The sequence below is a fragment of the Nymphaea colorata genome, chromosome 8 (assembly GCF_008831285.2).
Source record: "Nymphaea colorata isolate Beijing-Zhang1983 chromosome 8, ASM883128v2, whole genome shotgun sequence".
Classification (NCBI taxonomy): domain Eukaryota; kingdom Viridiplantae; phylum Streptophyta; class Magnoliopsida; order Nymphaeales; family Nymphaeaceae; genus Nymphaea; species Nymphaea colorata.
The window spans coordinates 3228190-3250649 of record NC_045145.1 but is presented as its reverse complement, the minus strand read 5'-3'; the positions used below and the strand labels follow the sequence as shown (position 1 = coordinate 3250649).

General features: G+C 37.3%; 3 protein-coding genes and 1 pseudogene across 4 annotated transcripts; 2 read left to right on the top strand and 2 right to left on the bottom strand.

Moving 5' to 3' along the window:
- The first annotated feature begins 1473 nt into the window (after nucleotides 1-1473).
- LOC116258422 (uncharacterized protein At5g01610) lies at nucleotides 1474-5566 on the top strand. The gene is made up of 3 exons (XM_031635567.2): nucleotides 1474-1856; nucleotides 3634-3688; nucleotides 4936-5566. The coding sequence occupies exons 1-3, from the start codon at nucleotides 1770-1772 to the stop codon at nucleotides 5313-5315; spliced, it is 522 nt and encodes a 173-aa protein (XP_031491427.1). The 5' UTR covers nucleotides 1474-1769; the 3' UTR covers nucleotides 5316-5566.
- Nucleotides 5567-6921: 1355 nt separating this feature from the next.
- Nucleotides 6922-7017, bottom strand: LOC116259753 (U6 spliceosomal RNA; annotated as a pseudogene).
- A 1217-nt stretch (nucleotides 7018-8234) lies between these two features.
- On the top strand, nucleotides 8235-12891 carry LOC116259349 (cell division topological specificity factor homolog, chloroplastic). Its single transcript, XM_031637120.2, has 2 exons — nucleotides 8235-8576; nucleotides 12021-12891. The coding sequence occupies exons 1-2, from the start codon at nucleotides 8442-8444 to the stop codon at nucleotides 12621-12623; spliced, it is 738 nt and encodes a 245-aa protein (XP_031492980.1). The 5' UTR covers nucleotides 8235-8441; the 3' UTR covers nucleotides 12624-12891.
- A 646-nt stretch (nucleotides 12892-13537) lies between these two features.
- On the bottom strand, nucleotides 13538-21076 carry LOC116259497 (methionine--tRNA ligase, chloroplastic/mitochondrial). Of its 2 annotated transcripts, XM_031637353.2 has the most exons (13): nucleotides 20628-21076; nucleotides 20391-20534; nucleotides 19748-19897; nucleotides 19196-19363; nucleotides 17800-17924; nucleotides 17005-17098; nucleotides 15868-15966; nucleotides 15269-15449; nucleotides 15016-15131; nucleotides 14584-14739; nucleotides 14334-14462; nucleotides 13880-14069; nucleotides 13538-13702 (listed from the first exon to the last, which is right to left on the bottom strand). In XM_031637353.2, the coding sequence occupies exons 1-12, from the start codon at nucleotides 20934-20936 to the stop codon at nucleotides 13887-13889; spliced, it is 1854 nt and encodes a 617-aa protein (XP_031493213.1). In that variant the 5' UTR covers nucleotides 20937-21076; the 3' UTR covers nucleotides 13538-13702; nucleotides 13880-13886. The 2 variants fall into 2 exon arrangements, with proteins under 2 accessions (XP_031493213.1, XP_031493212.1); XM_031637352.2 differs by lacking the exon at nucleotides 13538-13702 and having other exon boundaries at nucleotides 13731-14069.
- Nucleotides 21077-22460: the final 1384 nt, after the last annotated feature.

Genomic DNA, 22460 nt, shown 5'->3' with positions numbered 1-22460 from the left:
CCATGTTTATACCAGGCTGACATCATAGTCGGGTTTGTCATGCCCAATGCAAAAAAGAAACCTGAACAATGGCTGTTCTACAAAAATACAATATTTCCTTGCTAAAACATGAAAAATTTTCTAGCATTAATTCTTCCCAATTTATATGGAAACTTATAAATATATGCGTGACAGTTCTTATTTAATGAATCTATTTAAGAAGAGACCTTTCATTTTCATTCATAAAAATTGCAATCCCTACCCAATTTTTATGAAGTTATTGTGACCCCCTTTGGATGAAGAAAATTGAAAAAATATTTGGAGTAATTTACAAGGGAAAAGGACTCCCATGTCAGTTCTGTGGCCTGTCAATTACTTTATGGGCCTAAGGAAACATGCATGGTGGCGGCAGGAGCCGAGAGACAGGTGTGGATACTGTGTGAGCAATTGTCGACACATACCAATAATAAATGCTTATTTTTATAATGATTTTTTTGGGTAATTTTTCTCATTTACATAATTGATGCTGTTTAAAATCTTAAAATTTTATAACTAAAGTCTTTTAGGTAAAACTTTCGAGCTCCATCATAATATTTACAGCTAAGAACGCGTAAACATTATTGATTTCTGTCTCTTGCAATCAGTTGCTTTTCTGTTCCTCCAAATGGGCAAAAGAACACTGAAAATACGTTGATATCAAAGAATGAGTTGTTCGCGCTTGTCCTGTTCCTAGAGTTCGATTAGTGGTCCTTTTCACTTCGTGCCTGGCAGGTAAGGCCACCAAATTATGATGGTACATGTGACTTATATATATGTATATATAATAAGTGCAACACATTATATTATTTCTTTATATACATATAACATACATAATATGTCATAATATTGTGTACATACATACATAATTCACATATACCATTATAGTTCGGTGGCCTTATAGTATATTGTGAGTTTTTGTATCGTTTCGTAACTTTTTGAAGCGACAAAATGCATTGGAACACGTAAGGTGATATCGGTGACAATCACAAGGACAATATCATTTTGTGAGTTGAGAAAGACTGAAAGCATTGTACATTGGTTTAAGAGAGACATTCTCGTAATAGTACTTAGTGTATAGGTTCTTTTTCTTCATTTCTTAAAATTTCAAAAAATTCATTTGCTTGATCTTGAAAGTTGGATCGCATCCATCTTTTCACAGTAAAAAGTTAGCATGTGCTTTTCAATCAAGCAAAAAGTGATACCTTAACTTGGAGCCGCACATGGACTGGGTTATCCGAATACGAAATACGGCTAAAAGAGGAGAACAATTACTCCAAGAATACCAACAACACGAATTATTAATGGGTTTCACCATTAGATTGTATCTTTAATGCTTCAAGATTGGTTTTTTTTCTTTTTATCAAGAAAAATTAAGACGACGTGTCCTTAAATCCTGTCTGTGGAAAATTTTCCCGAATTTGTTACAGCGACCTGAGCGAAGTTCGTCCTGGTAAGAAGCGGGAAATGCGTGAGTTGGAGACCTGTTCGGAGGCAGAGCAGGTGAAAGAATCAAATGCTTTATTTTTTTTTTTAAGTCTATCATTTACCGCAAAGGCGGTATAATAGAAAAAGGTGCAGTCTGCTCGGCTGTTTTCCGCCGTTTTCTGCACATTACTTTTTTGCTTTTCCTTAATAAGGAGATGGGGAATCCGCACTTCACACTTTAGTGATAGACAGCCGGATACCCTTCTGCAAAATCTTCTTTGTTTCTCTCGTTTGAGAGTAGGAGATTGGTTTAGCAGAAAGGGTTAATGGAGAAAGCTTTGAACAGAGTGAACAGCCTCTGGATTTCAAGGAAAGCCAGGGAAGAGTTCTCTTCCATCGGTGAAGATATAACTGTGAGCTCTCTCTCTCTCTCTCACACACACACACACCAATGCTGCGTATTTTCTATCCTTTTCTATGGTAGCCATTTCTCTGTCAAGTAAATTTTTCTTGTTGGGGCTGTGTTGTTTGATTTTTTTTATGGTTTCTTCCTCTGTGGTATATCATAACCCCGTTGTTGAGTTTTCTTTCTTCTTTTGCCACATAATTCTGAAATAATTTGGATTGGTGAAGTTAGCTTTCGCCTTTCCTGGTGTTCTAAAATGCTTGCCATCAAAACAATATTCTGCGGCCATGGAGTCGTTGCTTATATTAAAAGGTTCGGGATAAGTAGTGCAGGGTTATACATTTGGGGAAGACAATATCCTTATGAGAATACGTTGCCACCAATCTGAAAGTTTTATCAGAATTAGCCTACTCATGGCTTGATGAGTTAGACCGCGTTGGTCCATCACTTTTGGGGTTTGATGAAACATCTTGGTGCTTCACAAGCTAAAATCTAGTTATTGCTATGTAACTTCCGTTGAAGCAGCGCAGAGATTTCATAGAACGGGTGAGCTTTAAGCGATTCATGAGTAAATGTAAATGTAGTAGGGACATGGTTTCACAGAGCTAATATATCCATTCCGATGAGCTATTACCTTATGAGAATAACGTTTTCCATTCATCTATGTGAACCTTTTCTGGGATCAGTTAATGGGTCGATTGCCGAATGAGGACGATGCTAGATGCACAAAAGAATTTGACTGGTACTTTTGTGATCTAAAAATTTCTTAAGGCTTTCGTGGGGATGCAACATTATATATATATATATATATATATATGAATTCCTCTCTTTCTCATGCTTTGGTTGTAACAACGGCTCTTACAAAAGTGCCATCAGCTGTAGTTTTGCAACTGTTGGCAGGTCAAGATGATTACCAAAATTCATTGGGATATCCATGTGAATCTTTGTATAGAATTATTTATCAGCTTCGATGAAGTGATTGGATTAAGTTACAGGATGTAGCTTACAATCTATGGCTGTGCCTTGAAGTGGTCATGGCAAGAATTCCCTTGGATATGGCACCATTAGGTTTAGTGTTGTGATTACAACTTCAACGGCATACATATTATTAATTTATTTCCACTGTGTTAAGTTTCTGGACGTACGTATGTCTAATATGCAAAGAATTCAGCCCTCAGAGTAATCTAAAACTATTTTATGTCATTCATGTTTGTGGTGGCAACTTAAAGTAGCTCATGTTGATCGTGAGTGAAATGGCTATTGCGTGATTTTCATTTCTCCAATTTAAAATACATTGGTTGTGTGGTTTCTATTGTCGAACATCATTTAGGATGCTGCTGTGGGTAGTTGAGTGCTCTTTTTCATATTTACTTCTCAATTGGATTGAAATCCACATGATACAACAATTTTTTCCTTCAGCAAGCACGGCCAGCAGGCCTGACATCTTCAAGTAAATAATTGAAATCGTCACAGATTACACTTTCCATAATTGTTATGCCAACCGAAAGAACTACCTTCTGCATGCTTAACATGCTGCAAACAACAGGAGATGGATTGATTTTGTAGAAGAAAGTATGCCTATGTCATCAAATGCCGGAGAGATGCGTAAACATATTTAGAATGTAAACTGACTTTTTCTTTGTGTGATATACTGTTATATGATATGTTCTTTGACTTCTTTCTTCTTTTGTAAATTGTTTTGCTATAATTTTTCATAACTTTTCAGTTATTGCACATTCTTGGATGCTATTTTCTAACCTAGGTAATTTGACTATTGCCATCAGTCTTTATCAAGTGCTGTGGAAGAGAAAGCAAAATGGATCTTCAACAAACTAAAAGGTTTGACCTACTTTCTTGCTGCAAAAGAAATATTTAAATAATCTGTGTGCCTTATTTTGTTGCATTTCAAAATGTAGATCCTACTGGCAGCGGCGGAGACAGTGGGCATGTTTGGGGCAGCCCAATAAACCCCCACAGCCCAATAAAAATCCTTATCGACATAATTACATATTGATTAACCCTAAATTTTTACTTATTTACATATAAAATGCCCCTTAAATATGTAGTGAGTGCCCCTCAGTCAAGTGTGTCCTGCTCCGCCACTGCCTACTGGATACACTAGGTTAAAATCCGGTGCTGAATGCTAATCATTGTTGGCAATAATTGTCGCTGAGCCATCTTCTTCTTCTAAGACATGTTCAGTTGCATTGCTAACTGCATGACATAATCAGATTGAATGAGATAGCTTCATGGTTACATCGCACATCATTTTAGCACTGCCACAATGGATGGCACTCTTGTTTTGAGTCTTGTGGTAGTATTGTCAATATTGGATATCACAGAAATGAAAGCTGTTGAATCAATTTAGCTTTATATTTAAGTGCAGACATGTTTCAGAGTGATCACAGCAGTACAACATTTTTGTTTAGCTCACAAATTGGCAAGAACTACACTTTTTTTTTATGTTCCTGCCTCCTAGATCCTTGACTGCTTGTTCATGCACAACTATTTGCATGACAGAAGCTGCTGCTAGTGACAATTTTTAGGTTTGAACTAAACTGCGGATGTTTGTTTTGGTCCTTGTAATCCATAAACTATTAGCTCGTTTTGGTTTCCTCAGACTGGTTTTGTCAAACAGATAGAAAAAAGTCTATGGAAATCAGGAGATCTAGCTTTGAATACACTATCTATTTCAAATAGTCTTGGTTTCTTCAAACTTGTTTATCTAAGAAATAGTTTTGATTTCGCCAAAGTGGTGTTATAAAAGACAGATAACTTCGACATTCAGGCAATGTAGCTTCATCTACACTCGCTATTCCATTATCTTAATTTTTGTGGATGATATAATCTTATTTGGATCATCCTCATATTTATACATACCAATGCCACCGAGGAATATGATTTTTTTTCTACTTATTAATAAACCTCCGAGGTTCACTGGCTCAATTTTCTATGCTGTTGTTGGGGTGTGCCTGTATGTGGATATGATCCTTTCTACCCACCTATATAAAGTAAATTTCCTTGTAAATCCAACTGTGTCAGAGACCAACTAGTTATTCTGATGTGATTTGTGGTTTTCATTCTAGGCAAAGAGCAAAAACCCTTGCCAGATCTTCTGCGAGATTACGGGTTGCCATCAGGCATCTTCCCCCGGAACATAATATGCTATGAGTTTGATGAAAGAAAAGCGAAGCTTATCGTATACATGCCTTCTGTCTGTGAGGTGAGCTTCAAGGATTCATCTGTGGTAAGGTATGCTACTCGGGTCAAAGCAACATTGATGCGTGGCAAGCTCACTGGGATTGAAGGAATGAAAACCAAATTGCTGGTATGGGTTAAAGTCAGTTCAATTAGTGTTGAGAGCTACAGATCGGACAAGATATGCTTTACTGCTGGTGTGAACAAGACAAGGCTCAAAGATGCATATGAGATCCCTCGTGACTCCATAAGGGTTGAGGAGTTTTGATGACAGAATACAATTCCTACTGTTTTAGTATAACGTACTATTGACAGTCTAAACAAACTTTTCACATTTAGAGGTGTTCAACTTCAATATACTCCTGTAATTGTGCCTCTGCAACAGTGTTGTGAGCAAGTCTATATGTGTCAGTACCATTGCATAAAGATCAGAAACAGATGTAGCAGCACTTTAGGATTGCTTGCCCATGTGAATCTTATAATACATCACTTTGATGTATAATATCTATTTTGGATTTTTTCCTGGGATTCCTTGGGAAGGAGGAAAATTGTTTCAAAGGGCTTCTAATCCCTTTGAAAGCCCGGTATTTATTCCTGAATTAGTACTTCCAATCTCTCATTTCCACCACTTGTATTTGTCAATTTTTTTTTCCCAAAACCTACTTGTGGTCCTGTGGAACCAATCTAAAGTTCTTAAGACTACTACTGGTTTTAAATTGGTAGGCCTCATTTTCATCCACTCTTTTCTTTCAAAATGTTGTTTGTGCATAGCCTAACTAAGTGCATTTAGAATCTTTAACATAGTGGTCTGTTTTGAATCGATTTTTAGCAATTCACTGAATTCATCCTAACTTATGGGTGGGGATGCCAACGGGTATGGTTTTAGCCGCACCTTAATCCGATTGACCTACTTAAAGTTAGGTTGGGAGTTCAATTTGGTTTTCTGAAACTAGATTTTGTCCAGTTAGCTTGAGGTCTATTTGAGTATAAATTCTCGGATTATCTGTTCTTTATCTTAGAGTTCTACGAGAGACCCAGACAATATTATCAAATCTAGTTCCTATGAAAAGAATGAATCTAGAGAACCACGTTCTATATGAAAATAAATGCCGTATCACAGTAACTCTTTTACATAATGGCAAGGTGCGGTTTTGTTTTTCCCAGCTTCCGCAACTGAAAGATCCAATGATTTGCCCCTAGCGGTTTGGCACACTTGTTCATCTGTAAGCAGTCAGTCGCTGGTTTTAATCTCAGTGAAGGCTGATGCTTCAGAAAAGCTGATGCATGCTATGACCATAGTGGCAGGTCCCAGCGGAGCCAGGATTCCATCTGAACTCAGTAAATAAAAATTTTGAAAATTTCTAACAGGAATCAATCTCTATTTTTTTTTCAAAATTGTACAAGGGCCAAACAAATTTTTTTTTAAAAAAAAAAAAGTAGCTAAATTTTAAATTTCCAAAACTTAAGAGAGGTCATGGTGCCCGACAACCCTTTCCTTCCATCCCTACTTATGACTCCGACTGAATCAGAGTAGTTGACTCAGCAACTCAGATGAGTTAGGTCATAAATTTTTATAGCACAATTTTTCTATAAATAGATGAAGAAGGTAAATTTGTTGGAACTTCTGTTTCATTTTTTTTCACAACTGAATGACATGTAATACGAGTGTTTATATATGCCTAGTAAAGTTTGTAATATTTCACAGTTCAAAAAATAACAAACTTGAATATTCAGCAACATACAACCAAAAAAAGGACATGTAATTAGTTGATGATCCCATCTGACTCAGTGAACCTGACTCTTGACCCAATAAATGGACGATCTTAGCGGATTTGGGCAACTCACCTATCAAGCCATGAAGGTTTCCCTCAAGTAAACATAAGCAGAAAACAAAAATCCCACACTCTTGTGCAGGAGCCATGCTAATCTTCTCTGTATCGTTCCAATTTTATCGAATGTGTCTGTTTCTCTGTATCGTTATCGAATGTGTTTGTTTCTCTGTATCGTTCCAATTATTTTGTCAAATCTCTCCGTTTCTCTGTATTGTTTCAATTTTATCGGATGTCTCCAAAGTTACCACAAAAATCCCATATTGTCATGCATCTTCCCAACGGTGAAAAACAACCATCAAAATAGCTCACATTAGTTTGTTCCATTTGTTTTAGTTTGCATTCAATAGTCATGTACAATGGGATTTCGACACACGAGGCATCATAAATGCAACTATAAATGAATGGAAAGCCCTTTGGCATCCATTCTCGCATATAAATAACTGATGATTAAATTCATCCCCAACATTTGTACTTTTAAGATGACGACATTTTTTTTCTGGCTTAATTCTAATCACCAATATTAGAGTGGTGTGTTTGTTTAAGAAATAAGATCCAATTATTAATTGGATCTGAGTTTGGCATTCAATTTCGTGTATGAATTGGAAACGAAACCTAACCAATTCTGACCTCTACTTGTAAAACTCATAATTTGAGCTAAAATTGGTTGGGTTTCAAAAATTCAAATTTAGGTCAAATCCTAGGGCCGACCCAAACCCTACTCAATCACATATACTCATCAATTAGGATCGAACCTTATGACTGGTTAAAATTCGGTGAAATATCAATTAACTATCTCCGATTAAATCAAATGAGAAATCTAGGCATAGGTTGACGTGCAACACAGGCATTATTCCGAGACACCGAAAGCAGACCATATACATTATGAAAACAAGAGGTTGGATAAGAGTTTTGTCTTTCTTTCCAGCGATCCTTCAACCCGATACATTAGGTTTGTTAACTATGTTGCAATTAGGTCAATAAAAATAAAAATTCTATTATTTGACATATTTGTTATAATTTAATATTTACTTTTTCTGGTATTGTTCTCGTACAGCATGGTGGTTCAATCAAACTACCCTTCAATCTAAACCCAAAAAAAAAATTATTATCATGCAGTAATTATTATTTATCATATCTAAACACGTTTAACCTTATAAATCACAACCATTTTTTTACTTTTCGTAATATTTTTGCATGACTTTAGGATTTATTGCAATGTTTCTCAAACGTGATTTTGATTCGTTTGGATTTGTCTGACTTTCTGAATGTATTAGAATGTATCCAAGAACGTCCAGATAAGCACATGGAAAAAGGAAAAAACCCTAAAATATAAAAGAAGAGTAAAATTAGTATCTCTTGCGCCATGGCAGACAAAAGGGCCAGTGGACGCTCCTACGAATGGCACCCCCATTTGTAATGGGCCAACAAATTCCAAGTACTTCCGTCGTCCTCTGCGTTTGCGCGTGAGAAGCTCGAGAGAAGAAGAGGGCATAGACTAGAGGGGTTTATAGTTGCAGAGAGAGAGAGGAAGAAGGGGAGAAAGAGAAAGTCGTGCTACTGCGATGGCAGTCATGGGGGATATGGTCTTCCCCGTCGTAGCCGCTGCTTCGGTTTCCGCTTCAGCTCGGCCGAACGTCGTCTGGGCTTCCTGCCCGTACCCCAGCAGCCGGCGGCGTCCTTCTTCTTCGTCCCTCAAGGTATCGGTTTTGTTGTGCCCATTTTGTTTATCTTCCGCCTGCTTCACTTGAATCAATTCCTGGCTGCATGGTGGTGTTAAACCTTTCCTGAAATGTGGTTCGAGATTCGTTTGTTTCGTCATATTCGATTATGTTCTGCTGTTTATCCTTCTTCTTCTTTTATTTTTTGAATATCTAGTGCCATGGGTGGAGGATTTGCTTTGTTGGCCAGTGGCTGAGTAACCTAAATGCAAAAAGTTGTTGTAAGACTTGATGGTTTCGGGCAGAATTGGTAGAAAATGGGGATTAATTTTCTTCTGAAAATGGGGGAAAATGGGGAACTTATTTTTCAACAGAAGGAGGAGCTGATGGTTTTTGGGGTTGACCAAGTAAAGATCTTAGGTGTGGATGGGACTGGTAAAAGGGAAATGGAGTTTTGGTGGATGTGAGATGCTTGATTTTTAAGTTCATTATGATGAAGAAGCCCAATTGAGACGCGTTTCCTGGTTCATTGAGATACGAGTACTATAGTTGGTACTTTGACGATTCAGTGAGAGTAGCGAGCTAAAAAGGACGATGCTAGTTCGTGAATGCTTTTGATGAATAAGGGAAGTATGGAAAATTTTGACCTTTGTTGATTTGCTGAGTTAGCCGTTTTTCCCCGTTTGAAGAAATAAGGAAGCATTAAGATTCTTTTAACCAAAAGATTAGGAATCTCCTCTGAATTGGGATTACTTGCTTTCCTATCCTTATTTTACGCTAGCTTTTTTGTGCTTATATGCAACTACTCCATTAAAATTTGATAAAACGGGTCCAATGGGAGGCATGGTGGACGATCCTAGTTTCTCCCATTTTTTCTTGATAAGCTGGTGCATTCACTCAACTAGTCACGGTTCCTATCATTCTGATTGGAAAACATACTGGATTTCAGAGAAGGAACAATTAGAAGACGTCTCAGAATAGAAAATTGAAAAAAATGAAGTTTCAAAATTTTTCTTAATCTCCATACGTGGCGATCCAGAGAAGTTGTCATAACTCATAACAGTGATGTAATGTTTATGGGTTGATAGACACTGTTTTGTCTAATGATTCAACTAAGCACACTTCTATTTATGAAGGCTGAGATGTGTCAACTCCTAATTCTAGAGAAAAATGCAGTCTGGCAGTCAATAAGGATAAAGACCCTGTTTAACTTGGTCTGATGTCTTGCTAGTTCTGGTGCCCATGAAGACTGAAAACACAGAGCTGACTTGACTACAGGAAAAGTACTTCATACACTTACAACTTAGCTGCATGAAATTGAATTATAACGTTTTGCTCTTCAGTCTATTTATATTGCAGCAGCTTCAATCGACGATGACTTCTTTATAAAGGGTTTAAGAATGAGTCTCAAGGTTGTTGCACATCCTACAAAATAAATGATGAATTTGTGGTTGAATACTTGGGGTAACCAGAAATTGGAGGTCTAATATATGAAGCTAGCGAATTTTTTCTGAAGATGAGAATGCAGGCTTCAAAACAATTTGCTGACTTCTAAATTCGTACACATTGCTTATTCTGATGTAGCCACATGCCAGATCCTAAATGCTCTTGCTTAAAACAATCCTCATCCAGAATCAAGCTGTGATTCAAGTCCTTGTGCAAAGCAAATGAATATTGATACCCAAGCCTGAGTTGCAAGAGTGAGTATCAAGCTGTTAGTACTTAATAGACTAAAACAAGAAGCTTTGATGAGCGAAGGCTGGATTTTTTTGGTCATTTGCCAGATTTCCTCTTTTATGAATCGAAGAATGTGATCTAGAGCTTTCCCTTGTATGCCATTAGTTTGTTCTTGATAATTATAAGGTGTTCGATCACAGCACTTGGTTGTGATGGTATATGACACTTGAATGTAGATGTATGATGCCTTGTGATGGAAGGCGTCATTATGGACATTTTCCACTTGCTTTTTACCCAACTATTTTAGTTAAATACTTAAGGCAGAGTATAAGCAAATGCCTCGTACATAACTGTCCTTAAATATTTTTCCTTTTTTTAAATTTTGGCTATTGTTAAAACGTGACTTTTGTGTCTCCAAGGTTCCAAAAGCATGTTTCAGGAAATTGATGCCAAAAAAAAAAAAAGGTGCTTCCATATAATTCTAGTCTCTTAACCCAGTGATCATCAGCTTGAATTCATGATTCTTGCCTAGGAATTTTGTCACTTATTTGGTCCTACTTATTTGCATCAAAGCAGGTGTACAGATTTTCTACACGATTTGTTTATGATGTAGTATGATATTCTGCCATAGTGAAAGTACAGGGTTGCAACCATATGTTTTCCTTTAGATTCTTCACTGAAAGTGCAAGTTGATGAATATACATGCCGACAAAGAACACAATTTTTACGTGCTAATAGAGATGCAATGAAGCTAAGAAGGATGCATGGTTGACCTTATACAGCTTTGTGGGTTTTCCCTGTGCGTGTGAACAAAGGATCGCTTTGGATATGTCTCGCAGGTCAAGTTGCCGAGTTTGTTGTTACATGATGCATATCTCCTAATCTTCATTTTGTTATTTGTCATTTCATGCTTACCTAAGTTTTCATGGAATTCAGACACAGGTCAGTGAAGGCCCTAAAAGGACTAGTGGAGGCTAGTCAGAACAAGTCCATCCAAACAAGCCCAAGTTGTAAAGTAAAATCAATATGGATGTCTTGACACAGAGCGTAGCAATGAAGGTAATAAAAAACATGAAATATAATCATGGGTTAATCTAACCACCACATAGTTCATTGGCCATATAACGTTGCAGGACAAAAACTGAAATTTAAGTATCCAATGCGATATGTATATATATATACACACTCCAGAAGCCTCCGTAGAAAGAGAGGGTGAGAGTCCCAATCCAGAAAATCAGGGAAAATATGGCATGCCCCACTTTTACACAATTTGCTAAAATTTCTAAAAGTTATCCTACTTCTAAAAAAAATAGGATAAAAAAATTAAGAAGTAAAAGAAGGCAAGCTAACGAGAACCAACCACGGAGGATGACTAGTAAGTGACTAGTTGACCTAGACACCTAGTGAGAGGATTAGTCTCTCAATTGGGCCCAAGCCACTTTCGGGCGAGGGACTAGTCACCTGACGACGGACTAGTCAATGGTTTGACAACCAAGAAGTTTACATGGCCAGACATTTATCTGATCTTAACTGTACTGCACTGCATTGTAGTATTGTATGAAGCACAAAGACAGAAACTGGAGTCCTAAGCTAAAACTAATATTAACAATAGAAAATGGAAAGATTACGCAAGTTCAGTCAACATTTGTTCATTCAGTTTTTGACAGGATTTTTCATGTCTGCTTTCAAGCTTACTACGTTAAATTCCACATTTTTTAGTTCTGATATTTGTGTTTGTCTTTCAGCACGTGATTAATATGCTTATTGATGGGTTTCTTCATGGACTACCTCTTTTTTGGTATATAGGGACGAACCAGTGGATTCGTTACTGGAATAAGAGTACCAGAGAAACCCACATGGCCATTCGCGGTGTTCCAAAGTCATGGTCCACGCAATGATTGCCTTCAATGTTTCGCTTTCACAGGGAAGATGGTTCCTAGCAAGTCATTGGACCAAGAAGCTGAAAACATCATCCTTAATGCTCCGCGGATGAATTTCTTTGAGCGTTTGAGCCTGGCTTGGAAAATTTTGTTTCCAACACCAGCTGCGAGAAGGAACTCAAATGCTAAAATTGCAAAGCAGCGGTTGAAAATGATACTTTTCTCTGACAGATGTGCTGTCAGTGATGATGCAAAACAGAAGATTGTGAGCAATGTCGTGGCTGCTTTGTCTGATTTCGTGGAGATAGACTCTGAAGATAAAGTTCAACTGAGTGTGTCAACAGATCCCGATCTTGGAACCATGTACTCTGTTACTGTCCCTGTCCGACGGGTAAAGCCTGAATATCAAGATTATAGTGAGAACTACACACATATTACCAATGTTGAATGCATGGACACTGGAGAGACGTCTGGATCTGTTGACGTGACATTCAATTTCTTTGTTCCTACTAGTGATAAGCCCAAATGAAGGAATATCCGTTGTCATTGACAGCGAGATCTTGTCAATGGACTTTGCTTACGCTCGCCACTCGGTGTCTTTTGCTGTTCTCAATGGAACGGTAAGTCTTATCTGTTTTTGTGGAACTGTTGTGGGAGCAGAACTGAAATTAAGGAGCTTTGATATTTGAGTGCAGAAGCGATGGTGTGGCTTTCACTTGAGTGCTTTGAAGCCTCTGGTTTTATGTGTAAATAACTGTAATTTGTGGATCTAACTAATGTACTTCCTAGAGGTGCCATCTTGATTTCTTTGAAAACCTTGCCTTATATAATGTTTGCTCGATTTCCTTCATTAAAATAATTCTTTTGCCCTTTCCAGGTCGTACCGTTCCCTCCTAGAGAAGTGAATTTTCTTTAGATACCTATCTATTTTCTTTTGGTATGTTCAGACGCAAATCGTAGTATTTTTTCTTCTTTGAAGCGAGAAAAAGAGAAGTACCATCCTGCTCCACTAGAATGATGGGTGTGGCTGTTTTCCTACTATGACTAAAATATGCTGAATTAGGAGGCATTTGGATTCCAAGTGGAAGAAAAGATCAGATTAAATTCCTGTTGGTGATCTTATTTCCTCCAAAGTACGCGTGCGTCTCAAAGATGCCTATGCCAGAAATTGGCATGTTGGTTGGTGGCCGTGCAGAAATAGCTTGTGTATGTCTCGAAAAATATCGCATGACGATATAGGCAACTAACCAGTGTATGTCACGACCTAACATCACCAACACGAGCTCCTCCTTTGCGTTAGATATCATGCCCTACTGCATAACACCAGAATCCCAATCTACGTTTGGATGCAGTTTGAATCTGCTCAGATTATGTAGCCTTGGAAAAATAGTATGGCCGGTACCAAGCCCAACCTGGTCCCCGGATTCTACTGTGGAACCAGGAGGCATGGGATTTTTCCACTTTCAGACAGAACATCCTGAAATCAGGACATCCCAATTCACATGTTCTACCAAAGAAGCACGGCATTTGACATGTTACAATATATGTCTGCGAAGGAGAAGGTTGTTAGTTGATCAACATATGCAAATCCACCTAAAGGGTTGTGCCCTGCAACCACATTTTTCAACAAATAATATAAGCAAAAACATATTTTATTGCTAATGAGGTAATACATGAAACTTTTACATGACTGCTTTTTGAGGTTTGAAAGAATACAAATTATTGGTGAAGACAACCATGTTCCTGTATAACAAAAATTTTAGGGTTAATGGAATTTATACTAACTTATTTTTCATGCCTGAGCCTGTGCAGCCCCTTGAGCTTGTGGTAATCTCTTCTTCATCTTTGATGCCTTTTTTGGTGGCTGATCTTCATCCTTTCCTTCCTCTTTGTCTTCAATCTCAATTCTTGCAAATATAGGTGCAGGCTCTCTCATTATCTGACCTTCCTTAAGTCCTCCCCATGCTGTATCGTTCTGCATTTAGTTGAAAACCATAAAACTCTTAGAGATGTATACCAGCAAATATTGTATGCAAAAATTTTCCTATTGAAGGGTTCCTTTCTGAAAGAAGTTGCTAAAGATAATCATTCATTTGATCTCTTAGATAGATGGGTATCATCTTAGAAGATTTTCAGAACCACAGCATGAACATTTTCACAAGACTCCTTTAGTGCTGCCACCGAAGAATTCAGTTAGGGAACGACATTAAGAAAAGGATAACATGTGAGAAAAGGATACCCAAGTAATTGCATCAAATTCATCCTTCGAGTAACCGAGCTGTGAATATATGCGCAAACAGAGGCTAGGAGTTATCGGTGACAAGGCAACTGCTATGATCCTCACAGCTTCCAATATGGTAACCAAATCCTGCAATTTTATGGAAGGTCAGGCTTGCCAGGCATACAAACGAATTATAATAACAGACTTCTATGAAATTTTTGGCATTTGAAGAGGCAACAATACTTGCAAACTGACTTGGCAGCCTTACCCTGGCAGCAGCTTCAGCACTAGCACCCCCAGCTTTGAATTTCAACCATGGAGCATGCTCATCTATATACAGATTACCAGCATTTCCAATCTCCAACACAGAAGCACAAGCAGTTGACAAAGACAAATTCTCGAAATGGAGCCTTGCTTTGTCTACCTGAAAAATAGAAACTTCAGAAGATATTTTATGCATAGGAAATTAAAGGAGATACTTCTTGTTAAGAGGATAACCAGACTCCTAAGATAACGATATTGGCTCCAAAAGAATAATATCATACATAGATTTTGATTAGTTATGTATAGAAGTGCTAAGGTTTCATGTGAATTACCCACTGGTCAAGACTTCTGCAGTGTCAACTAAGTTACATTCTAATTTTGGTATTCTTGCATCATAAACATAAGATAGACAAACAAATAGATGAACGGAGAATACCAGTCCTTCCACAGTCTGTCTGAATGGATTTCCTGAAGCTGCAATAGCTGAATCAACCACCAATGTAGATTGGCAGTTCTTCTTCAAAAGTCCAAGCGTGCGGTTAAGAAGATTGCCTGCAGAAAAAACATACACAAACATCAAAAAGTCTAATCATATGATAAATCTAAAGAATCTCTTTTCATGGCTTCCACTTTTACATAGTTTTACTTGTATCTATGAGAAGCAGCTCAAAGAGAAGAGTCCAACATACCAATTGTGTTTGCAAGATTAGCATTGATGATGTTTATAAACCGTTCTTCTGAATAGTCACCATCGTTTCCAAATTCCACTTCTCTCAAGAAGAAGTACCTCACTGCATCAGATCCAAACCTAGACACAAGATTTTTTGGTTCAAGTGTGTTTCCTAAAGATTTTCCCATCTTCTTACCATCCTACAAAATTTCAAAATAGAAAATGGAATTATATAAGATGAAAAATGATAACTGACAAACAATGGCGAGTATTGGAACAGCTACTGCTATCCATTAAACTACTTACTGCTGTTTTCATGTGTTACTAACTGCCCTATAACTTTCCTACATAACAGGTACCACTATCTTCAGCTGCTTCACTGAAATCTAATACAGCTGAGACAGTAGCATCATTCCAGAATTGCAAATGGTGCAAATTTCCTGTAAGTTCAAGAAATTTTGGAGCAAAAAAGACAAAGGTCAACCTTCAAAGATTTGCACCACCGATTCTGCATATGCATTACTATCAAATTCTCACAGATTGACTCTACATCCGCATTTGCGTTGACCAAATTATAAGCCCATGTAAATATTGTCATAAGGCAAAGGAAATGACAACCTTTGTCAGGAATCCATGACCAAAAACTATCTTTGGAAGACTTAATCCAGCTGACATCAGCATTGCAGGCCAGTAGACAGCATGAAACCTCAAGATATCCTGTGAAATGACAAGTCGTATCAAAGACCATAAAAAGTAAGTATGTTAAAGGAGTTGCAAGAAAAACAAAGCCTAATAGTGTGGTAAAAACAACCATAAGAATTAGGACTTTTCAGAAAATAGACCTAGATGAAGTTAGACAACATCAGGCATCAAGATAAATAGAACTTAAGTCTTTGATTACTTCTCTTGAAAACACAAAGTTTTGCGCCTAAAAATTTGGTTTTAATAGTTTGAAGGAAGCAGGTACCAAACTTAAAGAAATCATGTCTTTCTATTGTCAACATCCCCTCAGAAAATGAGCCAAGTTATTCTTGTTCATCTTCAACTTCAAAAATTATCTTCACCATTCAAACTTTTCTCCTATTGTTGCAAGTAGTTCTAGCATATTGATGGAAATCATAACTATGTGAGGTAAATTGGGAGATCTATATTGATTCACTATAGTCATCACTTGTTAGTGATAGTTCATACTCTAGGTTTCCAATGAATAATATTACTAATCAATGAATGAAAAAGACACCTCTCCCATCATACGTAGAAGCCATAGACAAGGAAAGCAAAAGGAAATGAGCTATAGAATGTTTCTACCATGCTTTCTTTTTCTTGCCACCAACCCCTTAAGGCTTGATAACAAGCGCAACCCAGAAAATTTAAAAGGAAGAAACTTTGTCATCCACAGAGTATACCACCTGCATACTGAGAGGGACAGGAACCATCTTATTGTCTCTTTAAACTTAAGAAGATGAGTAAATGCATAAAATGTACTCTTTTGGAATTTAGGGAAAAAACATAAAAAAATAACCTTCCACTCGGAATTAGACTCTAGAGCGAAGTCATATTAGAATCCTATGCCCTATAAGCATGAATATTATTGCTACAACGGAGGTGAATACCCCCAGTTGGATCCAATGACCAACATAAGGCTGCTGCTGTCCAAGCGATAAATGCTGAATAATGGTTTCTTTGGATCAACCATGTCATCGTCATTAACATGCACAGAGACAAGGCATTGAAAAAGGTGATTGTGAAACATACCTTTCCTATTAAATGCAGTGAAGCAGGCCAACCAGAAGAAACAGCATTTTGTAAATTTGGTTCAATTCCTGCCTCCAGAAGCGATGAAATATAGCTGCATCATACAACATAGAACTTCATGAAAGAAGACCATGGCCTGTTTGCAAGATCTTGAATATATGTGTTTTCTTGTCCAGTGGGTGGGCCAAAGATGCTTTTGTTGAAGAATATAATGGAACTGAAGATAGAAATATCCAAAAGTCCCAGAAGCCACATTAGGACACTTGGTGGCAACTAAACATAAGACAGATTTTCATTCCATAGTAGTTTTGACAGATCAATGAAGTGGTTATTCAAAATTGGTTTAACCATATTGATATGCAAGAAGGAGTACTTATATAAGAGGTATTTCACATCCACTTTTATAACAAATGAAAAAGATTTTCATTCAAGGTAATTTCACAATGTTTCCCTCTACATTTTGCACATTCACATTTTTAAAATCTTGTTTCAACCAGGTTTGGAAAAGAAATACTAAACTTGATATCCATTAATCATCAGGATTAGGTTGAACAATAGCATCTAACAACCCGTGAAAAAAATTAATCTTGAAAATGATGTCTACGAACCAGTTGCTTCAGGTTTATCAACAGCAACTAGCAACTTCTAAAGGTAAATAATCTTGAAAAGAATGTCAAAGAGCAAGTTGATTTAGTAGCAATTCCATGAAGATGCTTACAACATCTGACACTAACCAATGGATGTAATTTCAACAGTTAAATGTACACTAAGCTAAAAGATCAAAAAAGAAGGTACCCCAATAGAGCATCAAACCAAACATATATGGTTTGGTCACCATCATTTGGGACAGGTATTCCCCATTCTACTGATGCACGCGAAATAGAAAAATCCCTCAAACCATCCTCCACCCAACTTCTTACCTGAAAAGATAAGTCCATGGATAACAGCATTAAAAAATGAACATAAAGAACAAAAGTGGCAACAGCTATTATGTACCTTAAGAAGCACTGACAGAATCGATCACAGTAAAGTTGGTGCGGGAGTATTCACTAATATAATTCTTGGGTTTTCCTTAATAATAATTCTGGTAATAAAATGAAAACTTTGACTTTTATGTTGGAAATTCAAGAAAATGTTCATATTCTGTATCTAAAAAAGAATAAACACAGAAAAAAAGTTATAACTTTAGAAGTTATGACATTATTATTATTATTATTATTATTATTACTACTACTACTACTACTACAGTACTACTGTCATATTCATTATTTATTTATACATATCACAATTCATGATTTTTTTGCACATAAATAATTTTCATGATATCCTCACACCAGGAAGGAATTGCTCTTATGACTATGTGGGAACATAACAGGACCAAAGACATAATAAGGAAGAAGTTACTGATTCCAAACCGTGGGCATGTCTGCAATAGTAGGTGAAGAAACTATTTAGCATGAGGACAATATCCAGAGCAATCAATTAAAGCCTTAAATTCCAGGATTGTGAAGTGATGTCTGGCATTAGCTGTACAAACTCTGTAGGACTTCCCATGTAAATCATAAGAATAGCAGAGAAACAGCACCTTCCTCGATAAATACAAAATATTAGGATGAAATCCAACGGTCTGGAGGAGGTGATCATGAAGAAATTACTAATTCCAGGTCCCATGCATATCTGTAACTGGCAGGTAAGAAATTTAAAAGAAACAAAACTTAATACAACCTGTCAAAATGTGATACAGCGGCATTATAAATTCACATCTTTCCCAGAAAACACACGAGGAAATAGCAGGAAGAATGTGATCTCTTTGCCTTGCATGCTTCATTTGAAAAGTAAAAGGGTTGGGTAAGTTGGTTACTTTGTTTTGGGTATGCTTCAGAAGCTTTGGCAGTTAGACTAAGCACAAAGAAAGGTTTGAACATCGAGTGCAAGATTTTATATGCATGGGATAATAGCTACAAGTGAAATTCTCGTTATCAAAGTGGGAGAAACCAAATCAGTCACATATCAGTAACTTGTAGATAAGGATCATCATTCATAATCAACAAAAATTTAAGAAAAGGAGCAATGCGGTCAACCTAAAGACTGGCATTATAAAATCAGCCATTGCCATGGCAAAAGCACAAAAACTATCAATACTTTGCACAGGACAGAAAGCAGGGAAAATGTAGTCTGCTTCTTTGCATACTTCATTTAGACGATAAGATGGCTGGACAAATTGTTGATTCTGTTCAAGATATTCCTCAAGACGCTTCTGATACTTGGACAAAGCAAAAAAATAGTTTTCCTCTCTTCGTGGAACACAAGGTTTCAGATGTATTGGACAAGAGTGGTGTTCATCCAAGTCCTTCTCATCCTGCGGATAGCCAGCAAGTTAGATTTGACTCTTTAGACAGAAGTAAATAAGCATCAAATAAAACAAGATCTTGCATGTATGATGGTATACTTCAAGTAACATCGTCTACCACAACAACGTCTTGATTCAGCTTTTAAAAAATATGAGATTGTCATTTGAAAAAAAAAAAAAAAAAACTTTTTTGGCAGTGTAGATCAGATCCTCTGTAGAGTAATTTATGGAGGTTTCGTTTGGTTGTCCTTGTATATGCCAACTGAAGTAGGAGGCAACTATCCATGCTAGACAAAAACATTGAATCCAAATAGAAACGGGTTTGCCTGAACAAAAAAATAAAAAACAAAACAAGAAAACGGAAAAGCTTTTGGTCCAGGCACCGTGTTTTACCTTATATTCCTCGCAGTTGACACAGTACAGACCTTCATATCGGGCACGGTATATGTCGCCTTTTTCAAGAACTCTAGAGTAGAATTCCTTCACAATAGCTTCATGGGATGAATCAGTCGTTCGAATAAATTTGTCAAAAGAAATATCTAGCTGCAAATAGTAAGACAAACACAACATTAGTATCTGAGATGAAATCTCATTGTGGAAATAACTCAAAGCATCAGATACTTAAAAACATAAGCTCGAATATGCAATCTGCACGAGTGGCATAGATATGTAAAAAAGAAAGAAAATCAAACTCCATGACAAGAACAAGAAAAATTCCAGTTCTCTAGTATAAGATGATAAAAGTACGTTATATTGCCAAAAAAGGAAAGAACCATAATCCACTTGTTGCACGTAGAAGTTGGTACACTTGACACTGTTTAGATTTGAACAGTCCCAATTTTCTGAAATTCAGCCTTGTTAACAATAACTTCTTTGTAGAAAGAAAAGAAAAAGGAACAGCTGAATGAGATATAGAAAGACCAGGAAGTAATAATTCTGCACTAGGATGTGCAAGAAAGAGAAAGGCACAAGATTTTCTGACGCATAACTAATTCAAGGTAACTAAAGAGATGGGCAACCATCAAATCAAACATACATCTTTCCAGAGCATCCTGTAAGCTTGAGAGATGGTGTCACAGTGCTCCTTGGGCCTTCGGCCATTCGCAGATGCAGCCGTTGCAATCTTCTCCCCGTGCTCATCAGTTCCAGTTACGAATATTACTTTTTTCCCCATTAGCCTCTGTTGCAACAAAAATAACAGTTTTCAGCTAGTCCACAATGAGCAGTTCGTTGAGTCCAATTTGAGAAAAGTGAATTGCTAAATGAGTTAGACCTGAAACCGCGCTATGGCGTCCGCCGCAATGGTGGTGTAGGCGCTTCCCATGTGGGGAGGGGCGTTCACGTAGTAAAGGGGAGTCGTGAGAACGAACACTTCTGGTTTAGAGGCAGCAGAACCAGAGGACTCCGGGCTGTTAGAAGAACACCTGACGGAGGAAGCTAGGGATGGTGAGAGTGATGATGGTCTTCTTCCTGGATGGTGGTAGTGGAAATTGAAACGAAAGCATTGTAGGTTCTTGGATTTGAAGTTGGCAACGATGGGAGGGAAGAACTGCGAGGAAGGAATCGCTCTTGCCGTCGCCATGGCCAAGCGACCCCAGAAATCCGATAGAGGGAAAGAGAGAGAACAGAATACAAGCAGAGGGGAGAGTGCGGAGAGTTGAGAGAGAACCGCAGAAAACCAAGACCATTTGTCACGGATCCAGGATTAGCGAGGATCTCATAGCCATCGATATGAAGTCCGACCTTCATCTTGTTTAGGACTTAAGTAGGAAGTTGACTAGTGTTGTGTGTCAATCATTTGGAGTTCAAAAAACAATTACATTCACGAGAATTGATCTAAAAATAATTACAAAAAATATATAGTTTTGTTCCATTACAATGACTTTGAGTTAGAAAAAGTATATGGTCAATTATGATATAGTAGATTTTCAAAGCACACGTTCATTCGCCCTAGTCTCTTTATACATTTTACTCACTTTTAACGGTCCTCTCTAAAGGGAATTGCTAGGGGAAATTTGTAGCCAACGCAAAGTTCCAGCAGTCACTCGCTGTAGAACTGCATTTGAAGCACAAGTATGGCCTCTCCGTGGATGTTCTTTTGGTTTTTAGGATATTACCACTTTATCAGGCAACGTATTGCAAAAAGAAAAATGTTCTCAAAGGTAGGACTTGGACATTCGAATCTGTTAATATACTAATACAAGGCAGTGGGAGCCGTAGTCTTGAAGAAAGTGGAAACCAAGCAAGCTTAAAGGGCAAGAGGTCGACCCGGCTGTTCCCAGCGGATGAATTGAATTGAAGTATGAAATCAATTAAAATTTGTGCAGGTGAAGAAGTAGTTACTAAGGAGGTTGATTAAGCGGGAAGAATCATCTCATATTGGTGTCATGTTGCGTTTCTCTTTTTCTCCCTCCTTGCGACTCATCTATCTCCTTTCCTCTTTATTTGCATTCACAGGTTCTTACTTTTTCCATCAAAGAGTGTCACAACTCAATTTCACTGATCCCAGTTCATCCTCTAACAGTTTTAATATCAACTTCTAAAACCCTAAATATTATAACAACCAATTACTCAACAACCCTATTTACAATCATTCACAATTGTAGATATAAGAAGTTGTTATAATATACCCTTCATGGGACTTTGAGTTTGAGTGTTGAGGTGGCTTTATCATGAAATGTCGTAATTTAGTTTGGTAGATTTCAACCCACCCCTAACAGCTTAGGGTTCAACCTCAAAAATACTAAGAAGTGGGTCAACAAACCACTTCACAACCTCATTTATAAATCTTCTAAAATTTTTCAATCTAAAATGATTAAATTTTTCAAAGTTGGGCATTACAACTTACAAAAAAAAAAAAACATGCTCATGATCTTCTCACACTCTTTTAAGGGTAAGCATCGTTAAACAAAAATTGCAGCATATTGTCAAAAATTTAATCACTAAACATTGTAAGAGCAACATCATGAGAGGAATCGCACAAGAGAAGAATAGTAAGGTTGACAGTTAAATAAAATTTGTAACTTCACCCATCACATCCCCTCTAAACCAGATACTCGAAAAGTATCAGTAAGTAGCATGAAACCAAAGGTTGTGTTTGTAGGAA

Coding starts and splice junctions, on each gene's coding strand:
- LOC116258422 (XM_031635567.2), top strand. CDS start 1,770: ATGGAGAAAGCTTTGAACAGAGTGAACAGCCTCTGGATTTCAAGGAAA. Junction 1,857..3,633: donor CCATCGGTGAAGATATAACT/GTGAGCTCTCTC, acceptor TATTGCCATCAG/TCTTTATCAAGTGCTGTGGA. Junction 3,689..4,935: donor GATCTTCAACAAACTAAAAG/GTTTGACCTACT, acceptor TTTTCATTCTAG/GCAAAGAGCAAAAACCCTTG.
- LOC116259349 (XM_031637120.2), top strand. CDS start 8,442: ATGGCAGTCATGGGGGATATGGTCTTCCCCGTCGTAGCCGCTGCTTCG. Junction 8,577..12,020: donor CTTCTTCTTCGTCCCTCAAG/GTATCGGTTTTG, acceptor TTTGGTATATAG/GGACGAACCAGTGGATTCGT.
- LOC116259497 (XM_031637353.2), bottom strand. CDS start 20,936: ATGGCGACGGCAAGAGCGATTCCTTCCTCGCAGTTCTTCCCTCCCATC. Junction 17,925..19,195: donor CATCTTATCGTCTAAATGAA/GTATGCAAAGAA, acceptor TTATCTTTTCAG/GTAAGAAGTTGGGTGGAGGA. Junction 15,967..17,004: donor CACTGCATTTAATAGGAAAG/GTATGTTTCACA, acceptor GTCATTTCACAG/GATATCTTGAGGTTTCATGC.